Here is a 14279-nt window from a genome sequence, read left to right on the forward strand (position 1 = left end):
ATAACGGGTCAACCGTCTCTTCACTCTGTACTTGTCAAACGTAGAAGCCTAAAAAAGGGATAGGCCTAAATGTATTTTTGAAATTTTGTTGTGCCATTCACATTGTGTGGAATCGCTATGACATGTTCACACAAATAAGAATGCTTTATTAATCACCAGCACCTGCTGGCAATGAAGGATCATTATAGGGAAGAAAAAAATGAGCACATCGATACTGGTCTGTGAATTTGCCTGATTTATAGTAGCTTAAAACCCTTTTGTACCACCCGCTCTGCATGCGACAAAAGCGTGGATGTTTTTATGAAGTCAGAATGTGCCTTAAAGGTGCTGTATGTGAGATTTTGACTGTACTAAAGCATAAAAATACCATAATATGTTTGCAGATATTTAAGAAACATGCTACAGTACGTTAACATACTTGTTTATCTGAAAAACAATGCTACAGCCAGTTATTCTCCTTTGAAAATGTGCGTTCCAGGCCGGAATGTCGATCTTTGTTTTGGTTTGTGAGACCCGCCCACTGCCAGTTTACCCAATTGTATTTCGGCACCCCGGGTTGCCAGTTGGGAGAAAAAAACAGCCTATTTAATTTCATTCAACATCAAGTTCGCTCGTCCTTGTTTGTGTTGTCAATCTGGCAACCTGCGTCAAGTCTGAGGAGGACTTCTCCAATAAGCCCCGTTCCCACTAGCAGTGACTTTTGTCTTCTTGGGGGCTGGTGATGAGGTTGCTAGTGGGCGTTCTCAATACTGGTTGCCTTGACAGCAAATCAAGTTTCTTACCGCTAAGTAGCTACAAACATTTTTGAGGCAAAAGACTAAATATAATGAACTTTGTCGAGTCGCTGCACACGCCCTATCCGGTCGCTGCCCGTTGTCACTTTACATAGCTATTCTGTAAAAATCAGATGACAGCTGGCCTAAGTTTACATCAGGGGCCTTTGTGCTAGAGGTTGTGCTTTCCACATTAAATTTATTTTCCCTTATACTTCCCTAAATAATATATTGGATGTTGCATCATCATAATGCACAAGATGCATTATCACTATATCATTATAATACTTCGTTTTGTTAAGGGGGTTAATTGTAATCTTCACTATGTGTAATTGCGTGTGTGTGTGTGTGTGTATGTATAGCCTATCTATCTATCTATCTATCTATCTATCTATCTATCTATCTATCTATCTATCTATCTATCTCTCTCTCTCTCTCTCTCTCTCTCTCTCTATATATATATATATATCAATTACGATTACAATTAATTTGTAATATCGATGCTCGAAACAAATACCCTTTAACTTCTATCCTACAATTAGAGAAAAACAAATATTTGGCTGCTTTTAATTTTAATTAAAAGGTTCCCACTGTAATTGGCACAAAAATAAATAATAAAAATAATATAAATAAATAAATAAAATAAAAATACAACTGACGACTACGTTGTTTCCTTCAAGAAAACAACAACTGACATTTCCCCTCTCACAGCAGTGGTTCAGTCCACCTATTTTAAACCCCTCAACCAAACGGTTTTCTAAGGCTTCCCAGCTCCACACCAGAAACATCTGAGGACGTTCACTGTGAAGACGGAGGATTTAACACAAGACGCCAACAATATTATACGGCTCGGCTTCGCTGTTTAATCGAGCATTTGTGTCCACAGATGGCCATGGACGGACTGAGCAACAATAAGAGCATGTCATACAGTCGATGGAGTTATGACAGGTAGGCACGCCATTATTCTCTAAACAGACTGTAAATATCCGTTTTTTTTTCTGTACGTGTTAAATAATTGATATGATCAAATTAAGTCGCGAGGAAAAACGCTAGCGGCGAAACTAACCCAACAGCTCATTTCGGGGAAAGAAGACGCTGATTTTAACGACCGAAGTTGTGTACAAAGTTCGTGATTCTTTTGAGAAAGAACAACAGATGGTTTCTTTTAGTGAAAGCGAACGGCATCTTGCAAACCTGATGCTGTTTTTCTGTTCGCAAAGGCGCTCGTAACAAAGCAACCAGAGACATTTTTTCTGATTTCTGAATGGAGAATTGAACACTGGCCAGGTTCAATCAAACAGCACGTAACGGGTATATTTTGTTTTAAAATAACAGTTACTGCGTATCAACATTTTTTTTTTTATTTGGAGAGCGAAACGTCACCGTTCTATTTCAACACGTGCTCTTTTCAGCGCATCTCATGTGTATTTCTTAGCCAGGCTTCAGCATCCTCTCAGCTCCACTGTCAGCATCCCAATTCTCTACAGGCTTTATGATATCTGCCTCAGTGCCTCTGCCTGTGAAGCAGAAGATGCTGGTGTTCATCATGTCTGCAGTAGGTGACACATTTGAAATTTTAGTCAAATCCAGGGTGTGATTGGTATGCTGTGACTGTGCTCTCACTGCTCCCCAGATGAACTACAGAAACATCCTCTGTATTTACTGAATTTCATTAGCTCTGTACTTGTACTCTGCATAATGACAATAAAGTTGAATCTAATCTAATCTAATCTAATCTAATTTAGTCTTGATGCCTTGTAGCATTTCTCCATGGGGCATGTTATAGTGCATCAGGGATTGCTTATGAAGCCCACCTTCTCATCATTCTGTCCCCAAATATGCACACTTATCTAGTGTGAAAAAGTGATTTGCTAAATGAGTAGAGCATCTAAATATGTAGTATTTAAGACACAATAGGCAAACAGTAGGCTACCCAGATGATGTCCTGTACATGTATGTTTGTGTATTTATATATACATAATAAACATACACAACACACACATTATGTAAACAAACGTTTATTTTGGATGCAATTAATCACAATCGTTTGACAGCACTATATATAGATATTTTTTGTATATACTTTTATGTAATTTGAGTTTTTGGCAAATTGTACTTTAATAATCTTCACCAGATGAATAGATTCAGCTTAATGTACTTTAATTATCAGTACATCTAAGGTCAAAGGAAATTGTCATTGGCAGATGTACATCTGGGATTGTATTTATATTGCATACTTAAAAAAACGCTCTTCATCATTAGTCAAGGGGTATACATTTCGGATGCAGCATCTGTCCCTCCGTCTCTCTCTTCCGAGACCCTTATGGCTAGTTCACTGTTGGGGGATGCATGTGGGTGGTAGGGCATGGAGGTAAATGGAGGAAGTGTCCCTATGGCAAAGACAGCGCTTCAGAGAATAGCTGGTGCCTCTCTTCCAAACAAAGGGAATACTATCAATCGCTGAGCACCGTCTCTGATGAATGGATAAAAGAGACAATACCTGCCAGCACATCAGGCTGGAGTACATCCCAGATCATAGTTCTATCTGTATGATATGCAGCGAATACAGAGCCGGGTGTGATGGAGACAAAGCAACACAATGTTTTGTTCAGCTGATTAACTTGCATTGCAGTAAGAACATTTCCCTCACCTATTTAATTCAGCCTCTTCCTTTGGTTAGATCAGCCCCAGAGTGATGCCCTGAGCTAGTTTGGGATTTAATGGAACAGGCGCTGATTGCAGATTCATACGTGCAGTCATGCACCGCTCATGTAGGCATTACAATTGACAGATGTCCTCATCAGGTCTGGAGTAGCTTTCAGACAATCCGGTGTCCCCATTAGAGAGCCAAGGTGTTTGGCGCTGATAGTTTTCAGCACAGGCGAATTTCAAAGGAAGCAGTTAAGCATTTTCATATTTCTGTCAAAGAGGGGGTAGTCTGCTCCAATTATCCAAATAAATGTCAAGTGATCTCATTAGGAAGCTGATAAGGTTTCTCGCAATGGTCTTTAGACCGACCTGATGATAATTCATTCCACAATACTCAATGGAGCTCAGAATCAATGCACTTAGTTGACCGTATGCTAAGCTTTGCCTGCTTGGTTACTGTTGCTAACTCCAGTTTCTCTACACTAGTTTCACAGAAGATCCCACAGGAATGAACTGGAAAACTGCCTGCATCCAAATATACATACCTCCTTACTACATACAACTGATACAACCAAGAAGTAGGCAAAAAAACATATGTGAAAGGAGTAGAAAGTTCGAATTCACTGTATTCATAAAGTAAGCAAAAAGCACCTGGGAGAAAAGTTGTGAATGGCAGTGAGGTAATGCAACTGAGGCTGTAAGTCACATGACAAATGTAGTACATTCACACCACACACATTCAGAATATATAAAAATATATATTTTTAATGGTGTGAAGTAAATACTTATTCAAAAGAAGTACCTACTCGGAGAGTATGTGATTTCAGATAGAGCCAGTGTGATTTTCAGTGCTCATATATAGGGTAAAGATTGACTGGATATTATTCTTACATGGACTGAAATGAATTGTGAGATTGCACCGCATATTTATTTGTATCTCTTCATACAAATTGTTAAATTAAAATGAAGCATGATTTAAAAACTGCTGAGGCAGCAAATTAGAATTGAGGCAAATGCTAAATGTATCACAGTCAATTGAAAAGAGAAATCTAATTTGAAAATGATTTCTATGGATATTAGTGTAAGAGGACGGAAAATGGATGCCTCTTTCAGGGTGCCTTGCGTCACTATTATAAGTGACCCAGGCACACCATTTTACCATATTTCTAGATTATTTCCATAGAATTGTTTAATACTACCCAAACACAGTTCCATGGACTTAAGGCTGATTTATACTTCTGCGTTGGACCTACGCTGTAGCATTTACGCCATAGGCTATGCGTCAGTTTTCATTTATACTTCTGCCTTGTTGTCCGCGTTGACCTGCAGTACATACGCAAACTGCTAGTCTGCAGTGTCCACGGTCATATTGCTGGTGTAACCTGCAGTACCATGACAAAAGCAGAAGCGGCTCATCGGAGAATCATTATAGCCGTGACGGCAGCAAATAATATCAAATCATTATTTAAAACTACAAAAGGAGACAACAACAGAACAGGAGAAGATATGGCATTCTTTCCATCTCCACACGGACTTGTACCATGTCAGATCAACATTGTTTGTTGAAGGACAACTACTGATGTATAATGCTATGTAGTATAATAAATGAAAAGACCCTTGTTCTTTGCTTTGTTTTATTTTATATAAGAAGGTGTAACATTAAAATATATTAAAGTGCACATAAACACACACAAAACTCAAGCACATACAGAGGGAGGGATTGTAACAGACCAATCAGCGCTTGCTGTCTGCGTAGAATTGACGTGCTGTTAGATTATTGGAGAGGTGCAGGTCAGGCTATGGCGTTCGCTACGTAGCTGCAGCGTAGGTTCGACACAGAAGTATAAATTGAGCTTTAGTTACGTTATAAAGAAGCTTGCTTGAGAAAATGTCAGATGGCCACAGTTATTAAGGCAGGGCTTAGCTAAGGCTCAGTTATCTGAAAACAAGGTTATATATGTCTTCATACCTTATTTTACAGATCTTACTATAGTGAAAAATATGAGAACTCAGATGGCGAAAAATCAGTGGGAGGCACACACTTTTCATCATTCACTGCAGCTCCAATAGGGCTTGAATCACTCTGTGAATTACACTGAACATCTGACAGATAAGTGGAAGCATTGTAAGACATTTATTTAAAGATGCACTCTCTCGAAGGCTTAATTTTGTATTTCAGACTCATTAAGATTGTTGAGATTGCTCGGGGGAAAGAGGTCTCCATTGGATGACATCTCAATTTTCTCACCTCAGAGAAGGTCTGTATTACCTGGAGAGAGAGCTATCTGTTAGCATTTTTATTCATCTCAGTGGCATCTTGTGCATGAACCTGAAGATGAATGTGACCTGGAAGGAGGCTTTCATTTTTTTTGCTCATGGGTGTTGGCTCTAGGAACTAGTTCTGTGAAAAATATTTTATATCTTTGTATAAAAAAAAAAATATATATATATATATATATATATATTGTGTGTGTGTACCCAATGATAGAGAAACCTGCTTTTTCATCACAGCATAGTTCTAGAATCCACAAGCAAGGGCTGAGAAAGTTATGCTAACTAGCCTTTTTCTTACCGTCTAGTTGGTGGTTTAGTAGCCCACCATGACCCACTTAATCATCAAATGGGTTGTTCTGATGGCACTGAAATCTTATTGATACTGATTTGTTATTGTATACACAAACCAAAAAAATAATAATCTGATTATTGCTGATTGACGCAAATCTGCTGAGAACACTATCATGAAAATTTTCATTGTGGTTGAACATTGTATTCCTGGACAACACTATAATTACTTTTTTATTTGGTCTTCATCATTCATCAGGTTAATTTGCAGATGTCCACACCGGTCAACCTCTGCAGACAGATGTCTAAACGGAGCAGTTTATGTGAGGCTAAGTAAATGAGTGGAACTGCCTCTTATCGACGTTTTGGAGATTAGAGACCTTAGTGTGGCACAAGGGAGCAAATTTATAAGGCTTTTTGTTGATTCTGTTTACAATGCACCACTGCAAGAAGAGCACATGGCTGCATATGTATGTCTGGGTGCAAATCTGTTGTCTCATCTCAGTACACAAGTGGTTTCCTTCAGGTCTGGCCCCTGGAGATGTGACCTCTGACATAAACTCGGGCTTATGAATCATTTAGAACCCATTTCTGTAACCATTCACCCATGACTAAATCTATAGTAAACCTCTCCTCTGCTGCACCTTGAAGATGCTCTAGTTCTTTCTCTAGCCGGTTCAAGCCGTATAATCTTATGGTAACAATATTCATGTTTGTTTTTTTTTTTGTTTTTTTTTTATTAGCTCACCATTCAAATAATTAAAATTTTCACAATTGTTTATTAAATATTTATTTTAATTGTTCATTTTATATTAATTGACTAACAACTTTATGCATTCATGATTTATTGTAGGCCAATTTTTTATTATTGAATTTTCAAAAGATTATATTAAAACATGAAAGAAAATATTTTGCACCAGATTCTAGTAGGATCTGTAACTTTTTTTTAAAGGGGTCATATGATGCTGCTAAAAAGAACATTATTTTGTCAATTTGGTGTAATGAAATGTTTCTGTGGTTTAAGGTTAAAAAAACACATTATTTTCCACATACTGTACATTATTGTTTCTCCTCTATGCCCTGCCTTCTAAAACGCGTAAATTTTTACAAGGCTCATTGCTCTGAAAAGCGAGGTGTGCTGTGATGGCCAGCTATCCAGCACATTGTGATTGGCCGAATAAATCATCAGTTTATTGTTTTACACACATGCACACAGACATTTTTTCATACACCGCATAGTTGTGAGATGCAAGAAGCATATGGCAAGAAATCTGTAGACTTGTCCATAACAACAAAAGACAATACTTTACTGAAAAAGGTTGTAAAACAATAAACTGATGTGTAAAACAATGTGTAAAACAATAAACTGATGTGTAAAACAATGTGTAAAACAATAAACTGATGTGTAAAACAATGTGTAAAACAATAAACTGATAAGTGAGCTCTGCAAACACGAGCATCCTTGATGATCGTTTCTGTCCACTCTGCTCTTTTTATCGCATTTAACCACAGCTGTTATCGTTTTTTTGTCTGGCAGTGGCAGCAGATATGCGATCAAATTTCTAATTTAATTTGAGGCTGTATTATGTCTGGCACCCAGCATCACAACAAGATGATATTTGACGCTCCTTACGTAGCTGAATCTGCGCTTTTTTGAATGGGCCGCCTCCAGTTTCCCCTTTGTTTTGCTGCCTCCAGCTAGTGCTGTGACGTTGGCTGACCCTAGTTACCTGTGGTTTAAAAATATATTTATCACTCTTATAACAACAGGCCAATCAGAAGAGAGGCTCATGAATATTAATTAGACAGGCCAAAATTGACCTGTTCTTAGCAGACCTCCTGAAAAAAGGAACTGTAAAAATATATTGAGATGGCTTTTGGTACTTATACCGCAAATATATATTCTTAAGGACAAAAAAATTGAGAATCGGTTAAACATTCTGGAAAAATCGAGATTTTAATTTTTTGCAAAATTGCCCAGCCCTAATTTCCTCACTGTAAGGTGTGAGCATAAGCCCTTTCTCCTTAAAGGACGGATGAGGGGCACAGAACAGAAACTACTGCACTGCTCTAATTACTGTCAGAGATGTGGAGTTCACCAGGGAAATGCAATCACAGACTGGAATATGTTAAAACAGAATTGGTTAAAGCAGCAGCGATTGAGAGATAGAAGATCTCCTCAATGTCCCTAACACATAAAATACGAGGCACGTTTCTCCTGCACCTAGTCTACTTCTCTCTGCCTCTTCAAAATCAGTTCTAATTGTCTGAATGCTTCTGAAATGCCACTTAATTATAAAAAACTCTGGTTTTGATTTAATTGCGGCCAGTTACTCAATCACACATTAACTCTAAAGATGAGGGAAAAAATGGATAGATGATAATTAAGCCAAAACAGACTGAAGACATGTTATTGTGTTATTCTTTAGTTTTCATTCTTTCGGTTAACTTAAGAACCTTTCTGCTGATTAAATCTTAGGGCCCTGATTAATTTTGTGATGGAGGGTAATTAGTTGTGTGGGAGTTAATTATTTAAACCCAGGAGCATTAAAAAAGGCATTAGGATGACATTATTAGCATTTGTGTTAGTCAATAGACAATGGCTTTGCAATTATCTGGTGAGCTGCCTATATAGACAACATTTTAAGGCATCAAAGTCACTTTCCCAATGCAAAGGCTGCTTCAAAAAGTACCATAAGCAGGATGATTATGCAAATTTTCTTTTACCTAATATTTGATATGCATTTTGTGCCTATTAGAGTATCACAGAGTTGGCACATTTAGACAATGTCTTCCTTTGTAGGCAGCAAGACAGCCATTTAGCAGCAATTTAGAAATAGAGACAATATCTGTGAACTCGCATCAATTAAATTCTATAATAATGCTATGAGTTACAAGGTTTCTTGGTTACTGTACTGTACTTGGTTACTGTAAAATCTTATAGTTATTCTAATGAACTGTATACTTGGCAGTAGAACGGTTTATGATTTTTGTTGATGGGAAATACACCCATAAGCCAGTTAAAGCTGTGTTTTACAGTGATCTTGCCATATAGGGCTTTGGAATGTGCTTAACAACTTTCAAAACATGATAGGAAAATCACCTCTTGTGTTTTAGTGCTTTTTTTGTGTATTATTGTGTTTGGTTGATTTTTACTTACCCGCATACTCTGAGTTATTCAGAACAAGGTGAAAGCACTTTCTCATATTTTCTCTAGCACTCCATTTAATTTGATGATTTAATTTCCTTTAGACTCTGTTAGACATTCCTTTAGATAAACCTTGAGTAAAATGAGGCGCATTTTAAAAGCTTTTATTGGATACAAAAAAAAAAAAGTTGAAATTTTTCTAGCAATTCAAGCTTGCTAGCTGCTGAGTCATTTTACTGTAGGAGAAAAAGCCAGGTAAACAGTCAGCAGATGGGAGACACTGCAAGGATTATTGCATCTTGTATTCTTGTTAAAGGAGAGAGAGAAAGCGTTATAGGCCTACATTTTTTTTGTTACACTTTGAAGAGAGAGAGAAACATACATTGCTTACATAAACCTTGTGGGTGTTTATTTTAAACTATCCTTCTTATTAATCAAACTTCAAATTTATATGAGAGGTTTCTTTAATCTGTCACCTTGTTTGCCAGTAGCCATTTCACAATTCATCTAAATGCATTTAGCCATTTTTTATTTCAACTATTTTCAAGAAAACAGATTTATAAGGTGGCCATATTAAGACTTGGAAATTGTAAAAAATAATTTTCAGATTAGCAAGAAAAAAATATTTAAAGCACAATGACAATGTGTGAAGTGTTTTTGACATGCACGCTTTGTGTGCAAGAACAGCGCGTGAGTATTGAATTGAGCTCTCATTCGTTTCTTATTCTTGTGGTTTAAAATTGTTTGAACGTGTTGAATGCACTTCGCAGAGGCTGCGCGTCGGGTGGTTCTTCGCCTCCACGTCGTGCATTCAAATCGTTTAATGCACAGCTAGCCGTTGATTTGTCCCTTACATAAACATTACATTAAGATATCAGATGATCTGCACTATGGATTAAAATATCTGTAAATATTCACTGTTGGGGCTGGTTGCATAAAAGGTTAAGACTAGTCTTAACATTTATTCAGCTAATTTTTTTCTTTAATACTGTTCAATTTTTTTTTTAATTCAGTTACATAAAAATGCAGATAAGTTGAATCCAAAAATAAGACTGATTACCCTAGCTAACTGCTAATTGGTCAGACTAGTTCTTAAATCACTGTATTAACATAGAGGCTAAGTTTATGCAACTGGTACTTGGTCTTAATACTATACATAGCCTACAGGAGACAACTGAATTAGTGTTTTTGAAAAAAATAATACATTAACATTACACATTTAATTAGTGTATTAAAAAAAATTAATACACATACTTGGATCTAATGGACAATTTAATGATAAATGATCAACTGTAGCCAAATTATATTCACTGATGTTGTGAATTTATAAATGTGACCCTGGACCACAAAACCATTCTTAAGTCACTGGGGTATATTTGTAGCAATAGCCAAAAATACATTTTATGGGTGAAAATTGATTTTTCTTTAATGCCAAAATCATTAGGATATTAAGTAAAGATCATGTTCCATGAAGATATTTTGTACATTTCCTACTGTAAATATATTAAAACTTAGTCTTTGATCAGTAATATGCATTGCTAAGGACTTCAGTTTGACAACTTTAAAGGCGATTTTCTCAATATTTAATTTTTTTTGCATCCTCAGATTTCAGATGTTCAAATAGTTGTATCTTGGCCAAATATTGTCCTATCCTAACAAACCATACATCAATAGAAAACTTATTTATGCAGCTTTCAGAAGATAAATCAGAAGAGTATAAATCTCAATCATAAAACTGACCCTTATGACTGATTTTGTGATCCAGGGTCACACATAAAGTTACATCAAGATATTAACCATATTTAGCCCATCAGAGATACAGTGTAATCATATGGACCATCAATAGAATATTTATTTAATATTGAATTATGCTTTAAAATTCACTATTGGTTGTCAACAGAACAATGTGCTACAAAGCATTTTATAAAGACAAACACAATTCACTTTTTTAAAATTCCAAGGGACATTTAGCCATCTGAGAAGAGAGACAAATTTATTTTTGTACAACAATATTATTTATTTACACCATTTATTAAAAACATGAACTATGATGACTCCTGTTGATGACTCTCTTTTAATTGTTTTTCATTCCTCCTGTCAAAATGCTCCTGCTCACTGATAAAAACACAAAAGTTGAATAGTTTTAGAAAGAAATGGTTATTTGTGAATAATGCCATGTTTGACCATGTTTTCCTTTATAGTATTCTTACAGTACCTTATGTAAATGACAGGCAGAAATTTCTCCTCCGCCATTAGGATAGACAGATTTTCCACAAAAGCCAGGGCAGAGATAATGGACTACCAGAGAAAGAATTGAGATTGATCACACACCCCAAGTGGCCAAGTATCATTTCACATGTTTCGCTTTTTCCAATAAAATGAAAAGTGCCTCTTCTATAATAACCTCAAAAACCATTCTTTTTAGTGGAATGGTCTCACATTATAAATAAACTATTTGACATTTAAAGGGGTCATATGATGCGATTTCAATTTTTCATTTTCTCTTTGGAGTGTTACAAGCTCTTGCATAAAGAAGATCTGTAAAGTTGCAAAGACTAAAGTCTCAAACCCAAAGAGATATTCTTTATAAAAGTTAAGTCAACCACTCCTACTGCTAAAGATGTCTCTGTGCTGGTCATCTCCAAAACCAGGCTTTGATTACTATACAGGTAGACTAGAAGGATGATCTCTCTTCAGTGTGTCTTCAGTACCTATAGGGATGCATAAGCAATGGTTATGGCCAGGGAGTATAAAAAGTGTTATAACGATCCATTTCACATTTGCATTATCTTTGCCTTATGATATTGGTTTAAAATCACCCTCCGTAAACCAGCATAAAAGAACAATCCTTCCAAACCACAAAGTTGAATAATTACTATATTGTTATGAGCTACACCATGTAAAATCTTACACAAAACGGATAATGATCAATCAAAATAGCTAGCATACACACAAAAGTCTAAGCTCTTTAAACAAAGAAAACAAATAGCATAACGTTACATGCAAATGTTACTACTACCTGACCGTCATTTTTCACTAGCCGACTGAGGGATAGCTTTTTCCCTTAGGCTATCAGACTAATGAACAGCCAAAACTAATACACCCTACAGCATACTCCCACAATATGGTATGCCACACACTGCACTTTAACTTCAACAGTTCAGCACTGGATTATACATACATACACACTGCATTTAATACAACAATCTACCTGCTACCACTGGGTACCATCCAATGCACATCCATGACATTTTAGCCTCTTTCACACTGCGATTCCGGGAAAATACACGGGTAATGTGTCCCGGCATTTGTACCCGGGTCGCTAGATTTTGCACTTTCACACTGCCAGTGATTACCCGGAATATGTGCGTTCATTCACACACAACCTGTAAAGGTCCCGTAAAGACACGTGATATCAGGGTGTGACGTGTAATGTATGAGTCAAAACCGCTAGGCACGTTAACTTTCACTTAAGCTGACAAACGATCTCAGCTTCAGCGCGGAAAGTAAGGAACTAACTGATCTCTGCTTCATTACAGTTTGCACATATTTTTTCGCCGCAAACGTTGATCTGCCTTCAGAACACCCGCTAAAAGAGTCGCGCGATAACGTGCGTCATCACTGACATGGCATTAGTTCTGGCTTTTGTTCACACAGCGCTCCCCCTACTCACCCTGGGTGGGATGTTTTGACGTTCCCTTCAATCTGTATTTCACACAGTTCAACTCGTTAGCTTGACAATCACAGAATATGACAGAGCTTGCGTTTTAAAGCAAAACACACAGGAAGTAGTAATTAACTGAAAACACACTGTCATTCTCTATTCTCTCTGCCATCTCTGATGTAATCAGTCTAGTTTTCTTGATATTAGCGCTGTTTTGGACTGACTGATTGCTTGAATGCATTCACTTACTGGATCACTGGACTGGACCCAGAGTTTAGTGGCTTAAAATGATCTGATAGCAAACAGAGAAGTGAAATTGGGTTAAAGGGTTAGAATAGAGATTGTTTCAGTAATTTTGCGTTAATTGCATTAAATAATTTAAACACGTTAAGGATTTTTGAATTAATTGCATACGTATATATTTAGGGGTTTAACGATATTCACACTGAACCGAAATCCGTGATACACCACGTTACTCATCGCGGTACACTCATGGCGTACAGCAATACTCTCTTGGCTCATTTTTGCCGGACATGTCCTGGCCAGGATTTCCGTATTGCCTAAAATATCCAGGTTTTGGCTTTATTTACGCTGCGCAGACATCGTGACAGTGTTGACATTGATGTACCATGAAAGCTACAGAGAGCAGATGGCTGCTTATGCTTGGCTTTGACCGTTTTCTGTAGACCCCACCTTTTCACGTGCCACGATTGGTCGATTATGTACAATACCATTATGTTATTGGTCAAACTATTATCATTACCAATATGAAAACAGGGAAACAAAGCCCAAACCTGGATATTTTAGCCAATATAGAAATGTCTGGGGAAAATGGCACGTATGGTCACCCTACGCTTGTGCAGCCACTCTTAGCATTGTGGAACTGTAAGTTGCAATAGTTTAATATCTGTGTTTTATTTTTTCTCATATAACATTCAGTTGAGTTATGCTGCAGTAAAGAGCTTCACTGTAGGCCTACCACAGTGATATCTCTTCAGGGTGTAGCGCAAACAGCAATGCAGAATATTAATAACTATGACTGGGACTGTCATATTTATAATGAGAACACTATTATAATAAAATGTTGTGAATTTTTAGAGTTTGCCATGTTTCGCTGCCAGATTGAGAGCATTGTGCAGAATTCTACACATTCCCACAGGCTTCGCATTTATAAAGCGGGAAATTCCAGCAAACATTTATGCACTGTAGCATGTAGTTTGAATCCAAACAGATTATCCCGAGTGTTAGATTGAGTTTTTACATAATTGATCAAAATAATTTCCTTATTGTCCAGCTATTCCATTTTATTTATCCATGGCACATGCATTTTTATATGTAGCCTAAGTATGTTGTCCAATGACTTGTTTGCATTATTTAGGCATTATTTTGTTTGTATTTTATTTTTTTTAAGGCAATAAATGTTTTGGTAACACTTTACAAAGTGACAATTTTACAAAGCGACATTAATTAACATGAACTAACA

At 36.8% G+C, this 14279-nt stretch overlaps 1 protein-coding gene across 3 annotated transcripts in view; it reads left to right on the plus strand.

Moving 5' to 3' along the window:
• The first annotated feature begins 1468 nt into the window (after positions 1-1468).
• LOC109111825 (tubby protein homolog) overlaps positions 1469-14279 on the plus strand; it is an 86273-nt gene continuing 73462 nt past the window's right edge. For 2 of the 3 annotated variants that reach the window (XM_042759975.1, XM_042759978.1), the window contains exon 1: positions 1471-1721. In XM_042759975.1, the coding sequence (XP_042615909.1) occupies positions 1660-1721 (62 nt within the window). In that variant the 5' untranslated portion in view covers positions 1471-1659. Of the gene's footprint in view, positions 1722-14279 lie in introns of all 3 variants that reach the window. The other variant, XM_042759976.1, reaches the window with a different exon arrangement.

This window comes from Cyprinus carpio, chromosome A7, assembly GCF_018340385.1.
Source record: "Cyprinus carpio isolate SPL01 chromosome A7, ASM1834038v1, whole genome shotgun sequence".
Classification (NCBI taxonomy): domain Eukaryota; kingdom Metazoa; phylum Chordata; class Actinopteri; order Cypriniformes; family Cyprinidae; genus Cyprinus; species Cyprinus carpio.